Consider the following 27,325-nt stretch of genomic DNA (forward strand, 5'->3'; position numbering starts at 1 on the left):
AAGGCGTCATTTCTTTTTTCTTGTTTCTTTTTTATTACTTTTGTATTGTGGACAGGTTGCTGTAAATAATTACAACCCTTTCCCTTTCCCGGACGTCTCCTGCGAACATGATTATCTTGATCCATCAAGTTATTTGAATTCTATCTCGTTGCGAAGCCCTAGTTGGCCTCCAGCGTAATAGGTGGCAGTAGTGAGTCTTTTTTGAAGTAAGCGCAGTGTAATTCAAAACGACAGTAAAACAACGAAGAAGAAGCAGCCGTTTCCTTGATGCTGGATAGTCTGGGGAGCTTTTCGCTGTGATGCCGCTTGAAAGATGGCCGCTTTCGGGATCCTGAGTTACGAGCACCGTCCCCTGAAGCGGCCGCGACTCGGTCCTCCAGACGTTTATCCGCAGGACCCGAAGCAGAAAGAGGTGAAAAAAAGCAGACTGTCAGTTTATCTGAGGCTCGATATTAGACGAGGGTTACAGCAGCAGGATACTGTGGGCATAGTTAGTGGAATAAATTAGTTTCTGTGTCAGGAGAGCCCGAGGATGCATTCCTGGCCTAGCTTTTGATGCTTTCAGCAATTGAGATCGCTAGCTAGCTAACAATAACAATTAACGCAGCTGCTAAAAAAAGCTATTGACGCCGACTGATTAAAAGTAAAACCAGCCCAACCCTCATAGTTGCATTAAATGCGTAGTATAATTTTAATACTGGCTATCTGTCTTTTTTCTTTCTAATATATAACACACTGAATGCCGTTCGTTATATGTATGTGTATAATCTACTTTCTTGGAATAAAAAGCATCGCTCATAAAGTACAATTTATCCGGTTATTAATGTCTTTATAACTGAGATGAAAAACTATATGTGCTAGCAGAAGAGTACTATGCCTTACATAGGTTTTGCCTTGTTTTGCTTTGTGGCAGTCACATATGTATTTACCCTTATTTTAACCAAGTTATTAAAGCTGTCTTCGCGTTTCGGAAATGCGTCTGTAAGAATATGTCGGGAATTTTATGTGTGTTTTGCAGGATGAACTGACGGCACTGAATGTGAAACAGGGATTTAATAATCAGCCGGCAGTGTCAGGGGACGAACATGGCAGTGCTAAAAATGTCAATTTCAATCCTTCCAAGGTAACAAAAAATTGATGAAGTCCAGTTAATAAAATTCTCGGTCTCCTGGAAACTGAGTCACGTTGAGAGGGTGACGGTAATGTTCAGGATCAATTTAGGGTAGCCAGTCTGTATCACGAACTATTAGAAATCAGACCCCACAATTCTCCCGTTGAAATGTAAGCAGCAATGTGTCCTTATCATAGTTTAGCAGATCCACATGTGTGCTGGGTTTGTTTTTATTTCAATTAAATGTAACCCAGAAAAATAATCTACTGGACCCTGTATGCGCATATTGAATACAATGAGCATGAGCTGTCCCAAAAACCAGAGTCAGTTTAACATCAAAAGCTGCACGGATATGTCCTCCCTCATTTCAGCAGCCTATTGTAAGAGGGATTACATGCAAATGTAAGGCTCTCTCTAAGGTAAATGACCTCACCCTTGGGTTTTACACTCATATATTTGATGGCATTCCCATCAGAATCCCTTCAATACATGTGATGAAATTGGGGAAACAAATACAATCAGTTTTTTTTTCTTTTTAGTATTATAAAATGCATTCATTCTGTGTCACTGAAAGCATAATTTAGCATTTTTTGTTAGGCTGTGTGTCTGTGACCTTTTTATTGCCTCATCTTGTATTGTCAAGGAATAATTAGCAGTGAAAATCAATTTGGTTGTTTTTAATATATTGATTTTCAAATATTCTGGCACACAGTCTATGGAGAATTGCATCAAAACTGTTTACTTAAGAAATAGACTGCGGGTTATGACTGTTTCCATGATCACTGTGTCACTGGTTCAGTTCTCATGGCTGGCAGAATGTTTTCACTGTTGGGCTCTTGATCAAGGTCTTTTAACCTCGACTGCTTCAGGGCCTGGATGAACCTGCTTACAGAATGCAGTGCTGCTTTGGATAAAAGTGTCTTCTACATTAATGTAAATGCATTTATAGAGCATTTTAATTGCATTTTGTGTGTCATGATCCAGTTGTTTTGGAAAAGTTTGGTGAGTACACAGATGAGGCTAAAATATTAAAGCCAACTGAAGTATTGTTTCAGGAGTTGTTTTCTTGTAATTCAGATAGAATAGAGGTGTTTGTCCTTGTTTAAAGACTGAGTAACTTTTCATTTTCCCATCACATGCATGTGTAAAGAGGTGAGAGCGTTTTGTGTCAGAGCACAGGGTCAGCCAATGTCCAGCGTTCTTAGAGCAGTCGGGCATAAAGGGCCTATAAATGGCTTATAAAAGGCTTGCCCAGGTGCCCAAATCTGCTGTAATTACTGTTTCGGCTTCTCTTGGGATTTGCAGCTGCAGCCTTTTACAGAGACTCAGATTCCGATTGATCCCAAAAATTTTTTTTCCCCCCCTCAAGATTTTTGGTGATAGTCTTCTAGAACTTTTGAACCAATGTGAAAGATTCCATGTAATGATATGTAAAAATGTGTATTTTATATAATAATGTAGCTTGACTCTTGGAGTTGTTTTTGAAATGATAAATAGTTCCGCTTTGCTCAGAGTGGTTGTTCTTTTTTTCTGGACCTTCAGATTAGCTCCAACTTCAGCAGCATCATCGCAGAGAAGCTGCGATGTAATACATTCCCAGATACCGGAAAGAGGAAGCCACAGGTTAACATGAAGGATAATTTTTGGTTGGTTACTGCAAGATCACAGAGTTCCATCAACAACTGGTTTACTGACCTGGCTGGAACAAAGCCACTTACCCAGCTAGCTAAGAAGGTATCTAAAGTCTCTCTATCATATATCTCTTTTTTTCTTTCTAATTTCATAAGGACAGTTCATGCCAAAATATATTTAAATGTTTCCATCCAGCTCTGAATTAGAATGTTCAGGAAAATATGATCAACCAGGTTTGTTAGCATGGATAAGCTTTATAATAGATTTATTTCCACTGACTTCAGTACAGAAGTGGATAATAATGGTTAAAAACATGGCCTTGTACTCTTAAATCTGTACTTGATTTACAACAGAGAACTTGTACTGAAATTTGCAGTTATATTCATTGGGAACTAATGAAGTACCTCTGAGTGGCAATTCACCAAAGCTAAGCAAAGGAGTTGCTGTTACACTAACTTAAATTTTCAAAGACTTTTCTCTGCACTCATTTGCTGGTATTTTTGTTTGTGGGGTCCAGGTTCCAATTTTCAGTAAGAAGGAGGAAGTTTTCGGCTATCTGGCGAAACACAGTGTGCCGGTGATGCGGGCTGCTTGGATGATCAAGATGACCTGTGCCTATTATGCAGCAATAACAGAGACCAAAGTCAAGAAGCGGCACGTCATCGACCCCTGCATTGGTAAACGCGCCGCTTCCCGTTCGCACTTTGGATAAAGTCAAGTGGCGATTGACCTCAGGCAGGCTTTCTGTTTTAGAGTGACTGAAATTTACCTTAAGGATCTCCTTAAACTCAAATCTAACTTTGTGCATGAGGCAATAATTTATTCATTCTGCTGAAATTGCAGATTGAAATATGCACAGTGTACATCTGGGAAAACATTACTACAGTTAGGGGAAAGGTAAAATTATTTGTAAAACTTAGGGGGGGCGTATGTGAATTGTGCTTCAGATCTGTAACACATTGTTGTACATGTTACTAGTGTATGTAGATTTTTTAAATATTGACTTTTAATGTGGTTTTCTCCAAATTTGGCTGTCAACTTTATTTTTTTTAAATTCTCTTTTTAAATTGTCCCTATGCACAGAATGGACCCAGATCACCACTAAATATCTGTGGGAACAGCTTCAGAAGATTGCAGAGTTCTACCGGTCATCTGGCGGGCAGGGAGGGGCCTCTCCCCTCCCGGCCCCCCCTGCAGAAGTGGAGGCAGCCATGAAGCAGTGGGAGTACAATGAGAAGCTAGCCATGTTCATGTTCCAGGTCAGCGTGGCCAGCGGGATGGGGGGGGGGGCGCTGTCCCTTTGCTGCCGTCTTTATTAAAGCGCCATAGGACGCCTCGCTCTGAAATTAAATGGAGTTTTGCTACTGGGAGTCTTGCCACCACAACAAACTTGAAACATTTATTCCTGATATGACGCCACAACCTGTAATTGGCACGTTTATGTAAGATGTAGGCTTGCCTCCCATTTTGGTTTTCAGCATTAATGTTCTGAGGCGGCAGACAGGACACGGGTAAAGATGGTGGACTTGCTACCCTAAGTTATTGAATTTCTCTCAGGTAAATTGATCTGATTAACCTGTTGTGGGATTGCCCACGTGGCTGTCAGGAATAGCTCCCTGCCACACTGGGAATTCTCAGTGGAGCAGGTTTTTGTTTCCATAGTTGTTCTTTTTCAGAGAGGGATCAGGAAGGGAGGCGGATGTGCTCAGTACAACAAAGGACCATTAGGTTGGAAAGCTGCCATTTTGGTGGGAAGTCAGGGAGAGCAAAGAGGAAGGAAAATAAACACCACTCTGTGCATAAATCGGTTTTGCTACCAAAAGTGCCGACACCAGTATACTAAACTTAGCGAGTATAAGAAAATACCACAAGCGGGGGAGGTTACTCAACCTACTCTCTCCGGACGGGTATTTGCCTTCCCTCCCCTCGCTGCATAAAGGGGCTGCATTTAAAACCAATAATGTCTGTAGTTATAAAAATAGTTTGTTAGGCTGCATCGGAGTGGCTAGTGTACTTACTTGGTATTTCTGTGTGTGTTTGTGTTTGTTTGCTTGTAGGATGGCATGCTGGATAGGCATGAATTCCTGACCTGGGTCTTGGAGTGCTTCGAGAAGATCCGGCCCGGAGAGGACGAGCTCCTGAAGCTTCTGTTGCCACTTATGCTGCAGGTCTGTTGGCGCAGGACGGCTTTGTTTACTACAGTATTAATTCAGTGAATTCCTCAAGGTTGCCATTTGATTTACATTGATCAGCAGATTGGTTAAAATAATGATCTGATGACATTTAAGCTGTAAAGATTTGTTTTTAGTATTAAAGGTTCATTAATTTATAGCAAGGACTATATATATATATTTGAATATTTGCACATGCCACTTGTCAGCGTGCTGTTACAGTCTGCACATTGTTCCTGCGATGTAAATTTCATCATTAGGGTACGGCTGTCCATGTGTGAAACTCGGCTTTTGGATTTAGGGGGCTTTTCGTGCTTCACTGTGCATCGGCTGTGCATGTGCAAGAAATTGATTACTAGGTGCCTGCTGGAATATCCTTGCTGTATGCATGTACCGGCTGTGACTGTCTATACAAGCGTAAATGTAGTATTTATGCAAAAGTCTGTGTGCGTATGCCGTAGCAGTGCAACAAGAGAAGTATGAAGAAGGCTTTACTAGTGAAAATAGTGATATGCCTGAAAAGTCATGGAAGATGTTGCAGTTCAATAGGAAAATAATATAAATTATTTTGTCCTTATTAAATAAGAAAGTTTCACCAAGGCTTCTGCAGCTGAAGCAGTGCTGGTTTTAATGATGAAATTAAAATGGAGTTATGTGTTTGGGGGTGGCATGGTGGTGCAGTGATTAGCACTGTTCCCTCACACTTCTTGGACCTGGGTTTGAGTCTCTGCCATGGCTCCATGTGTGTGAAGTTTGCATGTTCTCCTTGTGTCATTGTGGGGTTTCCTCCTAATGACTGGGGTGTGATTGTGCCCTGTGAGGGGTTGGCACCCCGTCCTGGGTTGTTCCCTGCCTTGTGCCCTGTGATGGGTTGGCACCCCATCCTGGGTTGTTCCCTGCCTTGTGCCCTGTGAGGGGTTGGCACCCCGTCCTGGGTTGTTCCCTGCCTTGTGCCCTGTGAGGGGTTGGCACCCCATCCTGGGTTGTTCCCTGCCTTGTGCCCTGTGAGGGGTTGGCACCCCGTCCTGGGTTGTTCCCTGCCTTGTGCCCTGTGATGGGTTGGCACCCCATCCTGGGTTGTTCCCTGCCTTGTGCCCTGTGAGGGGTTGGCACCCCGTCCTGGGTTGTTCCCTGCCTTGTGCCCTGTGATCGGTTGGCACCCCATCCTGGGTTGTTCCCTGCCTTGTGCCCTGTGATGGGTTGGCACCCCGTCCTGGGTTGTTCCCTGCCTTGTGCCCTGCCTTGTGCCCTGTGATGGGTTGGCACCCCATCCTGGGTTGTTCCCTGCCTTGTACCCTGTGAGGGGTTGGCACCCCGTCCTGGGGGTGTTCCCTGCCTTGTGCCCTGTGAGGGGTTGGCGCCCCATCCTGGGTTGTTCCCTGCCTTGTGCCCTGTGAGGGGTTGGCGCCCCATCCTGGGTTGTTTCCTGCTTTGTTCCTGTATTGTCTGGGATGGGCTCCGGACCCCTCGCAACCCTGAATAGTTCAAGTGGTTTCGGAAGATGAATGGATGGATGTTTGTGGGGGAAAAAATAAAGTTTATTATTCTGGTAAAGGTCTCAACACAAGGATCTTGAGGGCTTCCCATGTGGAAAATATAAGTAATGTAATTTATCGGATTTAAGAATATTTTAGTGTGTGGTATAATACCTGAAGTTTGTACTAAGCTGTGTTCGATTACTGATTTTATATGTGTTCTGTTGAATGGCCAAATGCCATTAGCAGTGATTATGAAATGACACACACACACACACACACACATATAATATATATATAGTTTAATTAGCATATTTAACAAGCATTTTTATAGGAAACCAAAGCCCCCTCAACAGCTTCTTCACCATTAATTTCTCACAGTTAACAGCATCTTGACACCTCTTTAAATGGACAAGAATAGGTAATGCGCTTCCAGTGTAGAAAAACGCCTGCATGTTTTTTTTCCTCCAGAGCCACAGCTGTTTTGATTTGTGTGTGCAATGTCTGACATGGCGTGTTCGTGTTCACAGTACTCAGGGGAATTTGTGCAGTCAGCCTACCTCTCCAGGAGACTGGCTTATTTCTGCACGCGGCGCCTCAACTTGCTGCTCACCGATGGATCCGTGGGGCCTGGCTCGCATTCCACACAGTCGGGGAATGTGATACCTCCAACGCCGGCCTCCCAGCCAGCAGGGGGCAGCCAACCCCAGGCCCCCTTCACTGACTTCTACATCTGCCCCCAGCACCGACCCTTGGTTTTTGGGCTCAGCTGCATGCTTCAGGTAGCGTTGGGCCTTTTTTTCCCCAAGCATGTTTAGCTTATGTAAATTCATTGCAAAACACCTGTATTTTTAAGAATTTTGCTGTCTTGCCAAATTGTAAATTGAATGTGAACATGTGGCTGAAACAGCATTGGATCTTGCTCAAGAGTTGAACCGTGGCCCCTCTTTCGTTTACATGATTGCTTGGTTTCTCTAACCTCTGACTGCTTCTTTGTCTGCAGAGTATTGTGCTGTGTTGTCCGAGTGCTTTGGTGTGGCATTACTCACTCACAGACAGTAGGAACAAGACTGGCTCTCCGCTGGACCTCTTGCCCATCGCGCCCTCCAGCTTACCCATGCCCGGAGGCAGCAACTCCTTCACTCAGCAGGTCGGCCTTAATCTAGATTATCAGAATCGATACATGCTGTAACTGTTTCTTGCTATTGATTTTATTTTTCATTTTATTTTTCAGGTGCGCCTGAAGCTTCGAGAAATTGAGGAGCAGATCAAGGAGCGCGGGCAGGCGGTTGAGTTCCGATGGTCCTTTGACAAATGCCAGGAGACCACTGCCGGTACGAGAGCAGCGCTTCACTCCTGTCGCTGAATAATAATGGAATTCATCTAGATCACAATAAATATGTTTTGCTAAAAGTAAACGTCCATATCTGACACTTCAGTTCAATTAATGAACGGCTATAATATACCTTCTGGTCCTGTGTTGCTTGTCTTTCGACACGTAATTTCACTTTTGAGTGTTTGATGTTACCACTGCATAAGGCTTGTGGCCTTGGTAATGGTATGTCCCTCTTTTGCGACCAGGCTTCACAATTGGTAGGATCCTGCATACCCTGGAGGTGTTGGACAGTCACAGCTTTGAGAAGTCTGACTTCAGCAACTCCCTAGACTCCTTGTATAATCGCATCTTCGGCTCGGGACAAAGCAAGGATGGCCATGAGGTAAGCTCTGCTATCGGTGATGAATGAATGGACTGATTGGTAGGTGGATTCATTAAATTCATTGTAGAAAATGACGCTTGATTCTCGGTTTTGTTAAAATGTCCTTTATCCAAATCCAAATCAGCCGTCCTTATTCAGTCACCAAGGGTATCACCGGTGTACCCTTCAGAGAGGTTAGGTTTAGCTTCAACAAAATGTTCAGGTGGATATTGGTCGTAAAAACGCAAATGTTGGCCAAGTAATAATACCTAGCTTAATTTACTGAACTGATTATTCTTATTGATAATATTATTTGCCCTGTTAATTGGCCAGTTACCAAAAGTAGTCTTCTTGAACCCATCACATGAGACACTGGCAGGCTGAGCAGAATGTAGAGAATGTAAGAGTATTTGCTTGATCCCCAGATGACCCCCGACGATGACGCGGTGGTGACTCTGCTGTGTGAGTGGGCGGTTTGCTGCAAGAGGTCGGGACGGCACCGCGCCATGGTGGTGGCCAAGCTCTTGGAGAAGAGGCAAGCTGAGATTGAGGCAGAGGTGAGCGGGGCTTTGTCTCAGGGTTTGTGAGGCAGAGGTGAGCGGGGCTTTGCCTCGGGGTCTGTGAGGCAGGGGAGAGCGGGGCTTTGCCTCGGGGTCTGTGAGGCAGGGGAGAGCGGGGCTTTTCTTTGGGGTCTGCTCACGGCCTGCTAAGCCTGAGCTGGAAGGTTCCCCTGTGGTACAGATGGGGTAGAAACTCAACGGAGTTGTTGTTAAGGATTTTTCATCATTTATAAATGATGCAGCTGTGTCAGTAGGATGTTATACCTTTTATATGCTTGTCGCTTTGGATGCATCTGCTCAGTGATGGAAACGGCTGCGGGTAGCTGTGAGACCAGCGAGAATGACCTTGAGGTCGCTTAATACTGCATTTTGTGTCATTTGTGAGTGTTACTTTGGGGGGAAAAAGGCAAAGAAATGAGGGAGATGATGTGTTGCGTATGACGGGACCAAGGGGACCAGTGTAGTTTTAATGTAGCATATTGGGCCTAAATAAAGGATGACAAAGGTAATGGCTGCTCCATCACGTAGGAAGGGTCTGATAGGCCGTGGACAGAGGTGGCTCTGGTCTAGAGAGTAAAAATCCAGACCAAGGTGTTGTTTCAGCCAACCAGTTGTGTATAAAGAGTCAGAGTCCTCAGCTGGCTAGCTGAAAGATTGTCTGCTTTGGATTTTTACTCTTCAGACTGAACCACCCACCTCTGGCTTGGGATTAATTTGATTGCCCGCCGCGTGTCTTTGCAGAGGTGCGGGGAGTCGGAGGTGGTGGATGAAAAAGGGTCGGTGTCCTCCGGCTCGCTCTCTGCTGCTACCATGCCTGTCTTCCAGGATGTCCTGCTGCAGTTCCTGGACACTCAGGCACCTATGCTCAGTACGTCGCATCTTCTCTTCTGTCAGTCTCTCTCACCTTAAACAGTTCTGTTTTCTTTTACGATGCATGGTGCTCTTAGGTTTGTGGCTATGATAAATTCTTTAAACCAAAAATTCACTTCTTTATCAATTTCATAAATATTCTGAAGCAGGTGTCTTCAGTCTTTAACTAGGTACTTCCAAATGAAGGTAGTCGAGAGCCAGGGACCCCCTGATCACATGACCCCACAGCTGGGGCGGTGAGCAAGACGGGAGTCCCGTCTGTGGCCTGTGCTGTGAAGCGGGGTTACTGGCTTATCGGGGTAATTTATGGGATTTAAGGTAGTCTGGGCAAAATGTAAGTGAACAGATATGAAGTCTATTTAAACTGTGGTACCTTAAATCAGACAAGTTACCCCAATAAGCCAGTAACCCGCTTCACAGGATAGGCCACTGGTGTGTTTCACATTTAGTGAATGATAACACTGACATTCTCTGATTCTGCACACCCCTATTTCATAACCCCTGCTCTGTGGCACTTTGCTTTACAAAAACTTGTTTGCCTCATCATTAACTTTTAATTGCCTTCCAGCAAATCATCTGTTTCCTAGAAATGCTTTCCTACAAATAATTGTTATTCATCTTCCTATTTACAGCCGTCTCTTTTATCACCTTGTCTCTCTTAAACTATTCATTAGTTTAAATGTTTTGTAATTCTTTTATTTAGATAAGATATTCAGCTTCTAATAAATTAAATAGCATAACATTAAATAGCATGGAACGTCTCTTTACAGCTGAACCTGGCAATGAGAGCGAGCGTGTAGAATTCTCCAACCTGGTCCTCCTGTTCTGTGAGCTGATTCGCCATGACGTCTTCTCCCACAACATCTACATGTGTACCCTCATCTCCCGTGGCGACCTGGCCTCCGACCCCCACTTGCCCCGCCCCCGTTCCCCTGGCGACGAGCCGTCCGACGACATGGAGCGTAAGGAGCAGGAGGCCGGCGGAGTTGTCAAGATGGAGGTGCGCAGTGCTGTTTCGTCACTTTGGTGTCTTACAGCTATATTCCTGTGTGACTATTTTTAAGAATGTTTGACACAATATTTTGCCTTTCAGTATACTAGTCTGTCTGAGTCAATGGAGAATGAACCCAACTCAAGTGCAAATTTTGATGAGGTATGTCCTCTCTTGGTGGAAAAGCATCGATTTTCATATGTGTATATGGTTCTCAGAGTGTAGGAACCTCTGAGCTGGCATAGCAAGACTCATTGTCTGCTTGGTGTTGGTAGTGAACCTCTGATTTGAGGATCACGCTAATAAAATAAAACTTGTGCTAATGCTGCCGTTGGACTCCTGTGGCCCGCAGATGTTTTCCCCACCCATGCACAGTGAGTCAAAGGGTAGCCCTTCCCCGGAGAAGCCTGTCCCCGAGCAGGACGTGAAAGGCGGAGTGAAGGAGAAAGCCGGGGACCCCGCCTTCCCGCTGGTGTACGAGCAGCCGCGCCACATCCAGTATGCCACGCACTTCCCCATCCCTCAGGTGAGCTGCGGCTGCAGCATGCCGTCGGGGAGCTTTCTGTCGGGCAGCGGCCGCTCCCGCCTGTGCCGTGTGCTTTTCCCACCACTCTCTTCCTCGGTGTGTGTCCCGTCAGGAGGAGAGCGCCAGCCACGAGTGCAACCAGCGCCTGGTGGTGCTCTATGGCGTGGGCAAGCAGCGGGACGAGGCCCGGCACACTATCAAGAAAATCACCAAAGACATCCTGAAAGTGCTGAACCGCAAAAGTACCGCGGAGACTGGTAGGAGGCTGGCCCTTGGTGTTCAGCCAGGTTCACATTCCCTGTTCTTCATGACATACTGGCAGAATAGCCTCTATTCTCTCATTGTTTCCTTGATGTCGCCCTGCTCAAACCTGAAAGTGTCTGAAAAAGTGCCTGAGTAGGTCTTTGTAATGATAGTACTTTGAAATGCGCCGCCTCAAGCTTTCACCATTGCCGTTGCCGCTGGGTACCACGCATTTGCTGCGTCACATTTCTGGCTTTTCGTGGAAGGTCTGGCCTTCTTAAATAGCCCGTTCTGAGCTAGTCTGTTCCAGAAAGCAGGATGCCTGTCGGCATTGTGTGGCCATCGACGCTCCCTGGGTCGGTGCAGTAATGCTTATTCTGATGCATGCCATCGTGCTGCTTGCTTCAGGGGGAGAGGAAGGGCAGAAGAGGAAGAGGAGCAAGCCCGAAGCCTTCCCGACGGCAGAAGACATATTCTCTAAATTCCAGCTTCTCTCCCACTTTGACCAGCATCAGGTCACCTCTCAGGTTAGTGTGTTACACGCCAGAGCTACACCAGTGCTGGTGTGATGATGCACCTTTCACTTCTGTTTCACTTCTGTTTCCCTTGTTTTTTGTCATTGGAATTAGCAAAAGGCTTTTGTGTCCTTTAACTGACAGGTGTCTAGGAATGTTCTGGAACAGATCACCAGTTTTGCCTTAGGGATGTCCTACCACCTGCCCCTGGTCCAGCACATCCAATTCATCTTTGACCTCATGGAGTACTCGCTCAACATTAGTGGCCTCATAGACTTTGCCATTCAAGTAAGGAAGCAAACAGATCTGCCCTTAAGTAAATCTGCATGAGCCAAAGGGTTTTTTTCCCCTCTCTCCTTTATTAAGGTACAACAATGTTTGTGTGAATTTAAGAATGTGATTCAGTGCTGGGTTACAGAAGAAAATTTGGTCTTTGGTAGAAACATAATGTAGTACTGAAGTGAGCTGGATTTCCTCAGCTGACCTCAACCCTCCAGCTGTTCATATTGTTTGCACAAACTGTAAAAACACCTGTAAAAGATTGTCTGCAAATAATTCACGTACAATCTGTATATGACATGAAGATCTCCGGAGCTGATGTGCGTTCCTTGTTGCAGCTGTTGAACGAGCTCAGCCTGGTGGAGGCGGAGCTTCTGTTGAAGTCCTCGAGCCTGGCGGGTAGCTACACCACGGGGCTCTGCCTCTGCATCGTCGCCGTGCTCCGGCGCTACCACTCCTGCCTCATCCTCAACCCCGAGCAGACGGCGCAGGTCTTTGACGGGTACGCCCGTCTGCGTTCACCTGTGCATTTAACTGACCTCATGTATGTAGCCAAGTCCTGGGCTGCTGGTGAAGCAGCCGTGATGAATTCCGAAGAGTGTCTGCATGTGACGTGCTGCTGTTCTTCAGATTACGCATCGTGGTGAAGCATGGTGTGAACCCAGCAGACTGCTCCTCGGCTGAACGTTGCATTCTAGCCTACCTGTACGACCTCTACACCTCCTGCAGTCACCTGAAGAGCAAGTTTGGGGAGATATTCAGGTGAGGCACAGAACCCTATCAGTATAAAAGCGTGTGTTACTGATCCTCATGCTTATTTGTGCTATATAAGCTGTTTTGTCCCTCACAGTGATTTTTGCTCAAAAGTGAAGAATTCCATCTACTGCAACATTGACCCTTCTGACTCCAACATGTTGTGGGACCCAGTATTCATGATAGAAACCATAGCCAACCCTTCGGCACCAAACTTTAACCACTCCATGGTGGGAAAAATCCTCAATGACAGCCCTGCCAATCGCTACAGCTTTGTGTGCAATGTGCTCATGGATGTCTGTGTGGACCACCGGGATCCTGAGAGGTACTGCACTCAACTTACAAAACCAAAATGAAAAAGATCTTTCAAAGGCTGACTAGCCTGTTTACCAAGCTAGTATTGGACCTGAAACAGTGATGCTTCTCTCAGTGTAATGTGTGGCTCTCCTGTAGGGTGAATGACATTGGCATTCTGTGTGCTGAGCTGACGGCGTACTGCCGCTCGCTAAGCGCGGAATGGCTGGGAGTCCTCAAAGCACTCTGCTGCTCCTCTAACAATGGCAACTGTGGCTTTAACGACCTCCTGTGCAATGTAGACGTAAGTAACTCCCGCACGACCTGGGCCTTCGGTCTGACCGTCTGAGTATATAACCCGTATTTCAGATAGATCCTGCATATTGAAGGATTTGCTGTAAATATTCTGGGATTCAATTTTGTATCCAGTGATGCTGAAAGTGATACCTTCTTTTTCCAGGTCAGTGACCTGTCCTTCCATGACTCTTTGGCTACGTTCGTTGCCATCCTCATTGCCCGGCAGTGTCTCCTCCTGGAAGATTTGGTACGCTGTGTAGCTATCCCTTCTCTTCTAAATGCTGGTAAGTTTGGCTTCGTCGAAACCTGAAATTCTAGATATGGACATTCCCACTTAAATTTTATACCCGTTTCCTGCTGGGTTTTCATATTGACCTGTATTGTTGCTGACTATGCAGTAAGGTTATTTATTGCCAGACATTAAGTAAATTGTTCACAAAGGAGAAAAACATTGCTTATATCAAAAGGGATTTATTAAGTAGCGGAAGTGTAAAGCATTGTAAGGCCTGTCAGGTCACGCGTCACAAAACCCCGTTTGCTTGGACTCTTTGCATGAGCTATAAGGCATGTGACTGTTTCTATAAGACATGTGAAGCTTTGATTTGACTTCCAAAAGTCTGCGTGACTGTTTCCCATTTGCTAATCATCTCTCAAATCCTTGCAATAAACGCATTGTCATTTTGGTAACTCTGCTTCTTCAGTGTAAATGTATTTTCCCCTGAGTCTGCATTTTAGCCAACACGTCAGCGTGTGACTGCTGAGCGATAAGTGTGCTCCAGTGTGTAGCTCAGAAAGCGCGTCTTTCAGCCTGCAGTGAGCAGGACTCTGAGCCTGGAGCCAGACTGACCTGCAGGATTCTCCTCCATTTATTCAAGACCCCACAACGTAACCCGTGCCCTCAGGACAGTTCCAAGTCAGGTAATATGCTGTCCCCCTTTGTAACTACCCACTTTTGGCTCGGCGTAGGTGTGATCTAAGACGCTTTGCAATGGTATCTCATGAATGACTGTTGGGTTCTAAAGGCAACATAAATGGGGCAGAACCTTTGCACTCTATATTGTTGAGTAGGGTGGTGGCTTCACTGGAAAGACTTTTGCCTTTCACCTCAGTTTGGAATTTCTTGACCACTTAATTTCTGCATCTGGGCTCTGTGACATGCAGTCTTATTTTGTAATGTGTTTCCTAAGAGACTGTTTGCTTGGCATAACTCTGCAGATGTCTAGTAGATATGGAGGATAGGTGGATTTTAAATATTTAAATAGTTTTGTGTGAACTTTTCTTTAAAGCAACCGTTGGGATCCGTTCATCGTGTGATCGCCACCTTTTGGCTGCATCACAGAACAGCATCGTTGTTGGTGCGGTGTTTGCTGTTCTCAAGGCTGTTTTTATGCTGGGTAAGTCGCCATTATCCTTCTGCTGTCCAAGTTTTCAGCCTCAGTTTCTAATTCTGTGAACTTTGTCTAAACCTTGTAATTTTTAGTAATGTAGAATAATACTGGTCCTCTGTTTTGAAATAACATTCCATCGATTGAATTTGTCAGATATAAATCAGTTTTTAGTGGTTTGTAAAGATAAGCTTTTAGTGCATTTATTACAAAGAAGCAATGAAATGTGACAACACAATGACAGCCTGACAGTGACTTTTCTTGTTCTTTCAGGGGACGCCGAGCTCAAAGGCTCTGGCTTCTCCCACCCAGCTGGGCTGGATGATATAAGCGAAGACGACATGGGCTCCAAGAAGGGCTCTGGCCGTGCCGTTTCCATAGAGACTGCCAGCTTGGATGTATATGCAAAGTATGTGTTAAAGAGCATCTGCCAGCAGGTGAGAATTGCAGAATTGGGCATAAAAGTGGGTCTGTGTGTGTGTATATGGGTGTGTGTATGTATACGAGTGTGTGTGTGTGTGTGTGTGTGTGTGTGTGTGTTAGGGTTGGGACAACGCGTCGACGTAATCGATTACGTCGACGCGTAAAATACGTCGACGTAAAAAAATCTGCGTCGATGCGTCGTCATTTTCAAAACAGACATGGCGGCAGCGAGTAGCGGCAACATGAGTGAGGCAGTCGCGGTCGACCCAAACCACTCCACCCGAACACGCAGTTCTACAGCAAAGTGAATGTTACATTTTGTTTAAGGACACAATTGTTGCTATTTATTTTAAATGTTTTGTTAACTTTTCCTTAATTTTATATATGTTTGCACATTTTATTTCTTGTTAAATGCTATCTCTAATATAAGATGGTACGACTACTACAACTTTATTTTGCAATTTTGTTCATTAAAAGGTCTTCAAATTAAGAAATTTGTGTTTTTCATTGATATACATAAATTAGTAAATGTGAAATTGCTATACAAGTCAAATAATGGGGAAATAATCGATAATCGAATCAAATCGAAATCGAATCGGATTGAAAAAATTAATCGTTAGATTCATCGATGCATCGAAAAATTAATCGCTAGATTCATCGATTAGGAAAATAATCGTTTTGCCCAGCCCTAGTGTGTGTGTGTGTGTGTGTGTATGTATACGAGTGTGTATATGGGTGTGTGTATGTATACGAGTGTGTGTATGGGTGTATATGGGTGTGTGTGTATACGAGTGTGTGTATGGGTGTGTGTGTGTATACGAGTGTGTGTATGGTGTGTGTGTGTGTGTGTGTGTGTGTGTGTGTGTGTGTGTGTGTGTGTGTGTGATTTACGGTGACATGAAAGGTACATATAAATAAAATGTACTATTATTACATGTGTGTAAAATAGGGCTGTAATGGTGCACATGTTTGTTGTGTACCATTTGGTACATTATTTTCGGTTTGGTACATACAATGAAACTAAAAGCCTGAATTGTTTGACTGTAGCATACTTTTAAATTCATAAGTGGGTGTTCAGTACAGAAACATGCTAATTGTAGCTATGACTTGGTTATGGCTGATGCTGGTTACTGTTAGTCATAATCTGCCGTTTTGGAATGCTACAGTTTGCCAATAATCACACCAACACTTGCGAGAGAGTTGTGGATAAGATGGAGCCTGTCTTGGTTCAGTGTACGGTCTTGTAAATGCTATTGATGAGCCATTTTAATGCCTCTTAATGCCTTCATCCCAGTGTTTACAGTCTCCAGCCAATATACCATATTTGGCACATCAGTGCCTCACAAAATTAATTAGTGAAATTTAACGAATACATGGACGAGCTGGGTTGCCCCTGAGGATGTTGTGTTCTTATAGCCATCAAACATGATACTAGTAACTCCGGAAGAGAAGAAATTCCTTATTTATTTAATACATTCCTTCACATGGGCAGCTCTAAATATTAGCTAGAATTAAAGATTATAATCACACATTGATTTATTATGTGGGCAGTTATTAAATTAATCAGTATCCTTCAGATTCAACAATTCAGCAGTGTCATGGTATAAATTGTGTGTGTGTGTGTGTGTGTGTGTGTGTGTGTGTGTGTGTGTGTGTGTGTGTGGTATGTGTGTGTGTGTGTGTGTGGTATGTGTGTGTGTGTGTGTGTGTGTGTGTGTGTGTGTATGTATATGTATGTGTATATATATATATATGTATATGTGTATATATATATATATATATATATATATATATATATATATATATATGTATGTATATGTATATGTGTGTGTATATATATGTATATATATATATATATATATATATATATATATATATATATATATATATATATATATTACATTACATTACACAATTACTCAATTGTCAAATTAATTGGTAGATTTCTCAAAGTAATCAATAACATGCACTTACTACCCAGATCAGGCTTTAAGCCGTTCCCTTGCCTGCCTAAGACTTTGGCACGATGCTCTTTCTGTGTGCGTGTTATTGGGGCTGCCACCTTCTCTTTGAGCCATGTGACTCAGCATCCCCACGATGACTCCATTTAAGCTCCGTATCCACGACACACGGTGCTCTCCTCTCCCTCCCAGGAATGGGTGGGGGAGCGCTGCCTGAAGTCTCTCTCGGAGGACAGCAGTGCCCTGCAGGACCCCGTGCTGGTCAACATCCAAGCCCAGCGCCTCCTGCAGCTCATCTGCTACCCCCACAGGCAGCTGGACAGCGAGGAGGGAGACAACCCGCAGCGGCAGCGAATCAAACGCATCCTGCAGGTCGGCTCCGCCCACATTCATCCAGAAGGGGATAGTTCAGGTCTAGAAAGGAAGCCTAGACCAAGGTTTTGGTAAAACCAGCTAGTTGAGTATAAAGAGTCAGTTACAGTACTCAACTGGCCGGCTGGAATAAAACCTTGGTCTGAACTTTTACTCTCTGGACCTGAGCTATGCATCCTGATTCACTCTAGTGCATTCGGTTGTGATGCGTGTTTACGTGCTTTCTGCAAAGATTGCTGTTTGACATGTAACTTACATTACGCTTATGATACTTTGGTTGTCTTGTAATTTTATGGAAATTATATACTGCCATTTATAGATTGCTTATGTTGAGCAGAACATGTGATAACTGAAATAATTTAAATGGTAAAAAGACAAAACAGTCTCTTTGTGAGTTTGTGTGCAAATGTTCTGCAGCTCTCTAAAATAATGACTACTGAAATTGCTCAAATAAATGAAATGCCTGTAATGGGAAAAAGCTTTTGACTCCAGTCTCTGTGTTATAGAACATGGACCAGTGGACCATGAGACAGTCGTCCCTAGAGCTCCAGCTCATGATCAAGCAGAGCACAAATAACGTGAGTGTTGTAAGATCAAAGCATGAACTGATGTTACAGGGTTAGCCTTAAGCCATGTAAAGTGTCGCTTTGGCTCATTTTTTATTTAGTTTCTTTATGCATTTCAGTTATGCACTTAGTACATATTTAATAATAAGTCCTTTGTCAAATGAACTGCACATTCTTCCTGTCCCTGCAGGAATTAAATACTTTATTGGAGAATATCGCCAAGGCCACGATAGAGGTGTTCCAGAAGTCTGCTGAGATGAATACCAGTAACCCCACGGGCAATGGAGCTGCTGTGTCCAATAGCTTGGGGGCCTCTGCTTCGAACAGCAACAGCGGCAGCAAGATGAAGCCGGTGCTCAGGTGTGCATGTTCCTATTGCCAGCCTGCAGTCTGTCTGCGAATTGGGGACTCGGTATTGGCATGAAGGCATTTGTCCAGTACTGTGGACACAAATGCACCTTCACCCTAAAACAGCAATATTATGTTTTATTGGCTTTTGGCTACATGAGACCCACATGTACGCTTTTGATTTTTAGTCCTGCGTGTGGATTTCTGTGTGTCTGCAGCTCGTCTGAGCGATCAGGAGTCTGGCTGGTGGCTCCACTCATAGCGAAGCTGCCCACCTCAGTGCAGGGACACGTGCTGAAGGCCACGGGCGAGGAGCTGGAGAAGGGCCAGCACCTGGGCTCCTCGTCCCGCAAGGAGCGAGACCGGCAGAAACAGAAGAGGTGGGCGCCTCTCTGCACAGTCAGGGCGAAGCAGCTCTGAGTTCCGTGCTGATCAGTAGGTAATCGCAGGGTGGCAGTCTGTCACAAGATGAGCACCGCTTGGTTTTACGTGTTTCAAACTGGTAAGTTTGAACTGGCCTTGCAAAATGACATCAGTGGTCATTTCATCTTCTCATTTTTCAGAAAAGTGTTGGCAAATTCTGAATATTTCTGATCGTTATTATGTAATTCATAATTTATTAACTGACCTTAGCGCAGAATATGTATGTGGTTGAGATGTCAGGAAATGTACTCAACTCCTTTATTTATAGAGCACATTTCCAGCCACAAAGGTGCTTTAAGGGGGGGGGGGACACACACAAAAAAACAAAACAACCATATAAGAATACTTGGGGGGGGGAAAAGCCACAGAGAACAAGCATGTGTTTAGCTTAGCCTTGAGGAGGCTAACAGGAAGCAGGCTAGCATGCAGCGGTAGCCTGTTCCATAGCCGCAGAGCAGCTACTGCAAAGTCTCCCCTAATCTTAAGCCTGAACTGGGGAGAAACTTGTACTGTCAATGCGTTCAGCGCCTGCACCTGCAATTTCTGCAGTCTGCCCACAGCATGTCGCATTCTGTTTCAGTTTGTCCCTCTTCTGTTTCAGTATGTCCCTCCTGAGTCAGCAGCCCTTCCTGTCCTTGGTGCTGACGTGCCTGAAGGGTCAGGATGAGCAGAGGGAGGGGCTCCTGACCTCGCTCTACAGTCAGGTCCAGCAGGTAGTATGACCCTCAGAGAGCTCTGCTCATGACTACGTGGCCTTTTTTCTAAAACCATCTTATTCATGTTTCATGTCTGTCCCTCAGATTGTGACAAACTGGCGTGAAGACCAGTATCAGGATGACTGCAAAGCCAAGCAAATGATGCATGAAGCCCTGAAGTTGCGGCTTAACCTGGTACAGCATTTATTACTGTATCTGTGCCTTAGTCGTGACTCTGTTATCCGTATGGACTCTTCTCTCGGCTGTATCTGTGCCCTGGTAGTGACTCCGTGTTATCCGTATGGACTCTTCTCTCGGCTGTATCTGTGCCCCGGTAGTGACTCCGTGTTATCCGTATGGACTCTTCTCTCGGCTGTATCTGTGTCCCGGTAGTGACTCTGTGTTGACCGTATGGACTCTTCTCTCAGCTGTATCTGTGCCCCGGTAGTGACTCTGTGTTATCCGTATGGACTCTTCTCTCGGCTGTATCTGTGTCCCGGTAGTGACTCTGTGTTATCCGTATGGACTCTTCTCTCGGCTGTATCTGTGCCCCGGTCGTGACTCTGTGTTATCCGTATGGACTCTTCTCTCGGCTGTATCTGTGAGCGTCTGTGGTCGCCCTGGCCCCCTCACTCACGGCCTGCTCCTTTGCAGGTGGGGGGCATGTTCGACACGGTGCAGCGCAGCACCCAGCAGACTACTGAGTGGGCAGTGTTACTCCTGGACATCATCAGCAGCGGCACTGTGGACATGCAGTCCAACAAGTCAGTCCCTGTCATTTGCCGGGTCCTGGGTCTCTGAGCACTTCACCGGTTCTTTGTCCCACATGCACAGGACCGGTCCAGCAGATAGTTAATTTGTATAGATATCATTGTCTCCCTGGGTCTCTCTATGCAGTTCTCACATTCTCCCTGTTAGCGTAGCATTTCTCTGGATATTCCTGTTACCTCATTGCATTCCAAGACTATGTGGTTAGGTCAGTTGATGTCTCAAAAATGTCCTTATTTTGTGTATGAGTGTGTGCCCTGCACTGGCCTGGTATCCCATTTAGGGGTCTTAAACCCAGTGCATCCTGGGATATGTGTCTGCATTACTGTGGCCCTGTACTAAATAATTGGTCATCGAAAATGGATTTTATTACTTGGCTGACTGGCTATTCATTTTATGGTGCTGCTGTTGGTTGTCCCAGTCTCTCATAGCTCTTTGTGCCTCTTTCAGTGAGTTGTTCACCACCGTCCTGGATATGCTGAGTGTGCTTATTAATGGCACACTAGCTGCTGATATGTCCAGCATCTCCCAGGGCAGCATGGAGGAGAACAAGAGGGCCTACATGAATTTGGTGAAGAAGCTCAGGGTAACTGCTAGACTTTTGACATGGCGACCTTTTAGTGATGATAGACTGCCAATGGCCACGTGCTTTGATTGCGTCTCTTTGCTTGGTTTCCATGCAGAAGGAACTAGGAGACCGACAGTCGGAGAGCCTCGAGAAAGTGCGGCAGTTACTGCCTCTCCCGAAGCAGACTCGCGATGTCATTACCTGCGAGCCCCAGGGCTCCTTAATCGACACTAAGGGGAACAAGATAGCCGGCTTCGAGAAAGAGGTCATCCCACTATATATATTTTTCTCTTTCAGTCACAGTGATGAAGTTTCTGATTTAGACTTAAGGTGAACCTTAAATATAAGATGTGCTCTTTTAAAAGAGAATTCAAAGAAGATAACGTAATCTGAAAGCTTAGTATGCAACAAGTCAATGCGCCTTTCTCCAAACAGGGTCTTCAAGTTTCAACGAAGCAGAAGATATCTCCGTGGGATGTGTTTGAGGGGCAGAAACACTCTGCCCCCCTGTCCTGGGGCTGGTTTGGGACTGTCCGGGTGGACCGTAAGGTCACCAAGTACGAGGAGCAGCAGCGCCTCCTGCTGTACCACACGCACCTGAAGCCCAAACCCCGTAGCTACTACCTGGAGCCCTTGCCGCTACCCCCCGAAGAGGAGGAGCCTCCCACGCCTGTGGCCCCCGAGCCAGAGAAGAAGATGGCCGAGGCAGCCAAAACGGAAAAGAGCACGCCTGCCATCACCTCGGACCCCAGCAAGAAGAAGAACAGCAAAAAGAAGAGGAACCAGTCAACAAGCAAAACTGAAGTGAGTCTTCCTGAGCTCTTCATGCTCTCAGAACTCAGGCCTGTTGGAGTATAGAATGCGAAGCACAAAACTCACTTGGTTTATTAATGCTGCTTATTACATTTATTACCAAATATGTATTTTTGCAATGTGGTCGAAATCAGGACGTACTGAAGAATAATGTTGAATTCGCTATAGGTGTATGTGACTGTTTAACATGGTCTGTCGTCGTTTGCTCAGGACTATGTGATGAGCACCGCAAGAGGATCTTACGTGAACACCATGCCTACGGACCTCCTACATAACCAGCCTGGGCACCATTACAACAGGATGGCATATAGCCATCAACCTATGGGCATTTATCCTCAGAATCAGCCTTTGCCTGCAGGTCAGTCTGATGGCAATACCCCATGCCATTCATTCATTAGCCAAGACACTTATGTTGACATGGGTCATTGTTATTTGAATCCCATCTTGGCAGGAAATGGGCCACGGGGCAGGACTAGACTGGATAGACGGCCAGAGGGCACAAATGAGCAGGTGCAGTTTAGACGCCCCTGGTAACTTAGGATGTATGAACTGGATGAGGAGAGGAAGCCAGTTTGGAGAGAGAAAGCGATCAGCCGCTAACCGGGTCAAGAACGATGGCAGGTTTCTGGGAGTGTAGACTGCAGACTACAGCTCTTCCTGCAGACTACAGCTCTTCCTGCAGACTACAGCTCTTCCTGCAGTCTACAGTTTAGTGTCATTGTTCCGTAGGTGATTAAATAATAACTTTCCCCAAGCTTTATAGCCTTTGAGATTTTAATAATAGATACTTTATTGATCCCTGTGGGGAAATTTCCTTTACGCCTTCCCTCTGTTAGTGAGAACAATCTGACCACGGAGGGCAGCCACCCATAGCAGCACCCAGGGAGCTGGGGGTTAAGGGCCTTGCACGAGGACCCGCAGACGTGCTGAGGCCAGGCTCGAACCGGCAACCTTCTAATCACAGGCACAGAGGCTTAGTCCATTGAGCCACAGGCTTAGGCCCGTATGTGTCAGGCTCGTGTGCAACTCAGCTGTGTCCTTGCTGTTTTCTTAGTAAAACCATATTTGTTTTTGGCTGCTTTCTTAAGCTGTATGCCACCTACTATGTCTAGTAAATGTAGTTTCTGCTTATGGTCAAGTATGAGAGTCCTAAGGACGAGCGTAACCAGTACGTGTAACGCTCAGGTTTCTCGGTGCCTGGGCTGACAGTCTTACACTCCTCATTTCATCACCTAGGTGGTCCTCGGCTTGAAACTTCTTACCGGCCTCCTCGCAATATTTCTATGGGCAAACTGGTGCCCACCCGGCCACCTTACCCGAACATGATGCCCACTGTGCCGGGGAGCATGCCAGGCATGATGTCTCTGGAGCAGCAGCAGCAGCAGCAGTATAAGATGACTAACTACAAGCAGCAGCCCCCCATGCCGCAGAGTCAGATGATGCGATTGCACCTGCAGGCAAAACTGGTAAGCCTCACTGGTCTGTCCCCAACGGCCTCGTCAGCCTCACTGGTCTGTCCCCAACGGCCTCATGAGCCTCACTGGTCTGTCCCCAACGGCCTCGTCAGCCTCACTGGTCTGTCCCCAACGGCCTCATGAGCCTCACTGGTCTGTCCCCAACGGCCTCGTCAGCCTCGCTGGTCTGTCCCCAACGGCCTCGACAGCCTCGCTGGTCTGTCCCCAACGGCCTCGTCAGCCTCGCTGGCCTGTCCCCAACGGCCTCGTCAGCCTCGCTGGTCTGTCCCCAACGGCCTCGACAGCCTCGCTGGTCTGTCCCCAACGGCCTCGACAGCCTCGCTGGTCTGTCCCCAACGGCCTCGTCAGCCCCGCTGGTCTGTCCCCAACGGCCTCGACAGCCTCGCTGGTCTGTCCCCAACGGCCTCGTCAGCCTCGCTGGTCTGTCCCCAACGGCCTCGTCAGCCCCGCTGGTCTGTCCCCAACGGCCTCGTCAGCCTCGCTGGTCTGTCCCCAACGGCCTCGACAGCCTCGCTGGTCTGTCCCCAACGGCCTCATGAGCCTCGCTGGTCTGTCCCCAACGGCCTCATGAGCCTCGCTGGTCTGTCCCCAACGGCCTCGTCAGCCTCGCTGGTCTGTCCCCAACGGCCTCGTCAGCCTCGCTGGTCTGTCCCCAACGGCCTCGACAGCCTCGCTGGTCTGTCCCCAACGGCCTCGTCAGCCTCGCTGGTCTGTCCCCAACGGCCTCGTCAGCCTCGCTGGTCTGTCCCCAACGGCCTCGTCAGCCTCGCTGGTCTGTCCCCAACGGCCTCGTCAGCCTCGCTGGTCTGTCCCCAACGGCCTCGACAGCCTCGCTGGCCCGTCCTCATCAATCAAAATGCATGGACTGCGTATCTTGCTTATTTAGAGTTTCTCTTAACTGATGAGAATTTAATTTGAAATATCACTGTACTTTCCAGAACATGCAACAAATGCGACAAATGACACCCAACAACCAGTACTCATCAATGCAACCCTCCCAGGTAAGTCCCGCTATCTTTCTGATGAATGTATGCTGTTACTGACTTTCTGGATGTGCTGCCTAATTATGTTTGCTCTTCTCACAGAATATTGCGCAGGGCTACACGTCCTACGGCTCTCACATACATCCTCACCCCTCCCAGACTGCTGGGATGGTTCACTCCGCCTACTCCAGCCAGGGATTCCCAGGGTCGCAACCTGGCTCCAACCCACCCATGGTGGACCCTTTAAGGCATATCCAGCAGAGGCCCAGTGGCTATGTTCATCAGCAGGCACCCAGCTATGTGCACACTATGCAGACTACACAAAGGTGAGCCAATCAGCAAAAAGCAGATCCGCTAAATAGACTGTTTCTTGTGTGTGTGTGTGTGTGTGTGTGTGTGTGTGTGTGTGTGTGTGTATGTGTGTGTGTGTGTGTGTGGATTTACACACACATTACATGTGTATCTTCTGTAATGGTAAGAAGAATGACCAGATAGAATCAGCTTGGTGAAACATTGGTATGAATGAAAGACTACTTTCGCAAAGCCGCTGATTTAAGTCGACGTTAAATATCCACAGTTGTCTAGCTGATTTTAAAAGCAGTTCCATCGACTCAGAAGCCAGCAGGCCTGCTAGGTAGTTGGTAAACTTGTGATATCACCAATTTGCTAAATGGTGGGGTCACGTACCAGCACTAATAAAACAGTATAACATTAGTGAAATTTGTAGTTTGAACCACATCATTGATGCTAGATCACTTAGTATGACACTGGAAAGCTTTAGTTTAAGGTGCCGTAATATTCACAGAATATTTACACAAAAATTGGCTGCAATTTAATGTGACCTAATGCATGAATTCTAAGGCAACCAACCTCCTGATGTCACGTCCTACGCTTGAAGATGGCACTACAGAAAAATCTAACTTTGATTACTTGTTTTTAATTTAGTTTCCCCGACAGTGTTGAACCTATAAGGATTTTTGGTGTGGGAATCCATCTTGGAAATTATGTTAACTACACCTTGTGTTTCATGTCTACTTTGAATATGGCCATGAGTCCCTCCAATGAGTCTGATGGATGGATAGATGGATGGATAGATGGATGGATGGATGGCTCTGAAGAGGGTTAGGGTTGCATGGAGTCTTTGTGTAATTCATTAAGGAGTTGTCTGTGTTCTGGAACCTCCACAGATTTGCCCACCAGTCAATGCAGCAGGCGCCGATGGTGCAGGGGATGGCTCACATGGGCGGCCAGGTGGTGCACCCCGCCATGAGGGCTAACCCCCTGCTGACCGAGCAGCAGCAGGCGCAGCAGCAGCAGGCGGCGCAGCAGCAAGCGCAGCAGCAGCAGGCTCAGCAGCAAGCGCAGCAGCAGCAGGCGCAGCAGCAGCAGGCGCAGCACCAGCCGCAGTACCTGCGCCCGCTGCCTGCGGCTCTGCGGGTATGCGTCTCGACCCAGATGCCGACGTCGGCCTTCTTTTCTCTACCCTAGTTTTATTCATCCCTCAGCCTTGTTCCCCGAAATACGTGGAGGCCTTATTCCTGTGTAAAACCAGTTTTGGGTAATGACTGTGAAGTGAAGCCAGAATGGCTGCCCGCACCGTACCAGTGAATCTTTCATGTTATGCAGCAGCAGCAGGTCCAGCAGGTCCAGCAGGTCCAACAGCAACAGGTGCAGCAACAGCAAGTGCCGCAGCAGCAAGTGCAGCAGCAGGTGGGGGGGTCGCAGCCCCCTGCCCAGGCACAGCCGCAGGCCCTGGGCATGCAGCCCCTCCCACCACAGCAGCCCATGGTTGGTCCCACTTATGTCTCCTCCTCAAGAATTAGTGTAAAATGCCTTATTTATGCCTCGTTGATACAGAAGCTATATTTTTTTTTTACTAAGCTATAGTTATTGACACTGATTTTAACACAGTGTGTATATATCTAACATTCAGTATTCTATATAGACTCCTTGACCCGCTGTCTTGATCCATACTACCCGTTTTGTTATGGCACTACGAACATGGATACTTGTATGCATATTTGTCTTGTCTCGACCTGCCCTGAGGTGACTGTGGGTGTCTCAGTTTCCTCGGCAGGGTATGCAGCAGACTCAACAGCAACAGCAAACAGCTGCCCTGGTCAGACAGCTGCAGCAGCAGCTTTCAAGTAAGCTTTGGAGAGATGGGTAGAGTGCATAGGGGGCTAGAGATTGTGGAGATCGGGGGTGCAGGGGGAGTAGGGATCAGGTTATGGGTGACCATCCTTAATTTTCTGTATTTTTTTTACTATTAAAGGTATATTAAGTGTTTTTTTTTCACTGAAATTGTCTTTTTCAGATTCACAACCTGGACAGAGCACCAATTCATATTACTGAATAAGGGGCTTCTATGGGTGAGCGACTTGGAAGCCCTCAAAGACATTGTGTGATGTGTGTTGGTCCTTATGGATATTTTTCATCCTTTGTGGGTAAAGATGGAACCTTTGTCCACACCCGTGTTTCCCCATTCCTCATGCTTCTGGGAACAAGGCTAATGGAGCAGGGACTGTTGCTTAATCTCAAGAACAGACATGCAAGCAGCAAACAGACAATGCATTAGTTGCATTAAAAATGATGGATAATCTTGAACTACAAGGAGGAGGGCTCTGTTGTGAAAATAGTGTTTGCCCTGAGCAGAGAATAATGGAAGACATTATGTGTTTAAAAAAAAAGAAGCTATAATTGTTACTTTTATTTCAATTTGTACTATATTGGTTTTTGTTTTTCTCATTAAAAATCAATTAATTTTATCCATTCACTTTTTTGGATTTGCAGTATCTTTTAGGCTGGTGGATTTGCCTCAGGTTGAAAGGAAAATGTACATACTGTCAAGCAAAGACAGCCACTGATAAATGACTAATTGACCGTTTTGCCCTAATTGTTAAATTCTATGTATAGCAGATATTCAAACAAGCTAGGCATTTCTGTGCTTCAGAATTTTGGTAGCCGATTTATAAATATGAATTATCCTTAACTCCATTCCAGATCTCTGTACATAAAGCTTTCCTTTAGTTTTACTCAGTATTTTAAATCCAAGTTAATGTGTGAAGGTAACTGGATTTTAGCTTTTTCCAGTTAAATCATCATTTTCATTTCTGTATATTTATTTTTAG

At 46.0% G+C, this 27,325-nt stretch overlaps 1 protein-coding gene across 4 annotated transcripts; it reads left to right on the forward strand.

Moving 5' to 3' along the window:
• The first annotated feature begins 223 nt into the window (after positions 1 to 223).
• On the forward strand, positions 224 to 26,962 carry med12 (mediator complex subunit 12). 4 transcript variants are annotated; one of them, XM_023832301.2, is made up of 44 exons: positions 225 to 412; positions 1,019 to 1,123; positions 2,654 to 2,845; positions 3,261 to 3,420; positions 3,827 to 4,002; positions 4,801 to 4,911; positions 6,920 to 7,171; positions 7,393 to 7,539; positions 7,624 to 7,723; positions 7,971 to 8,107; positions 8,512 to 8,643; positions 9,388 to 9,514; positions 10,287 to 10,516; positions 10,610 to 10,669; positions 10,860 to 11,033; positions 11,146 to 11,290; positions 11,685 to 11,803; positions 11,936 to 12,079; positions 12,409 to 12,572; positions 12,701 to 12,832; positions 12,921 to 13,148; positions 13,277 to 13,421; positions 13,578 to 13,698; positions 14,222 to 14,332; positions 14,701 to 14,808; positions 15,073 to 15,236; positions 17,376 to 17,555; positions 18,062 to 18,133; positions 18,312 to 18,481; positions 18,688 to 18,849; positions 19,494 to 19,605; positions 19,693 to 19,782; positions 20,242 to 20,351; positions 20,806 to 20,941; positions 21,039 to 21,188; positions 21,359 to 21,727; positions 21,947 to 22,094; positions 22,973 to 23,202; positions 24,150 to 24,212; positions 24,297 to 24,520; positions 25,382 to 25,631; positions 25,821 to 25,982; positions 26,260 to 26,341; positions 26,512 to 26,962. In XM_023832301.2, exons 1-44 carry the CDS (start codon positions 314 to 316, stop codon positions 26,547 to 26,549), a joined length of 6,531 nt encoding a protein of 2,176 aa, XP_023688069.2. In that variant the 5' UTR covers positions 225 to 313; the 3' UTR covers positions 26,550 to 26,962. The 4 variants fall into 4 exon arrangements, 2 of the variants coding, with proteins under 2 accessions (XP_023688069.2, XP_023688070.2); XM_023832302.2 differs by having other exon boundaries at positions 24,354 to 24,520; XR_002840667.2 differs by lacking the exons at positions 24,150 to 24,212; positions 24,297 to 24,520; positions 25,382 to 25,631; ... (1 more) ...; positions 26,260 to 26,341; positions 26,512 to 26,962 and adding exons at positions 22,188 to 22,465; positions 22,573 to 22,739 and having other exon boundaries at positions 224 to 412; positions 22,973 to 23,107.
• Positions 26,963 to 27,325: the final 363 nt, after the last annotated feature.

The sequence above is a fragment of the Paramormyrops kingsleyae genome, chromosome 18, assembly GCF_048594095.1.
Source record: "Paramormyrops kingsleyae isolate MSU_618 chromosome 18, PKINGS_0.4, whole genome shotgun sequence".
NCBI lineage: Eukaryota > Metazoa > Chordata > Actinopteri > Osteoglossiformes > Mormyridae > Paramormyrops > Paramormyrops kingsleyae.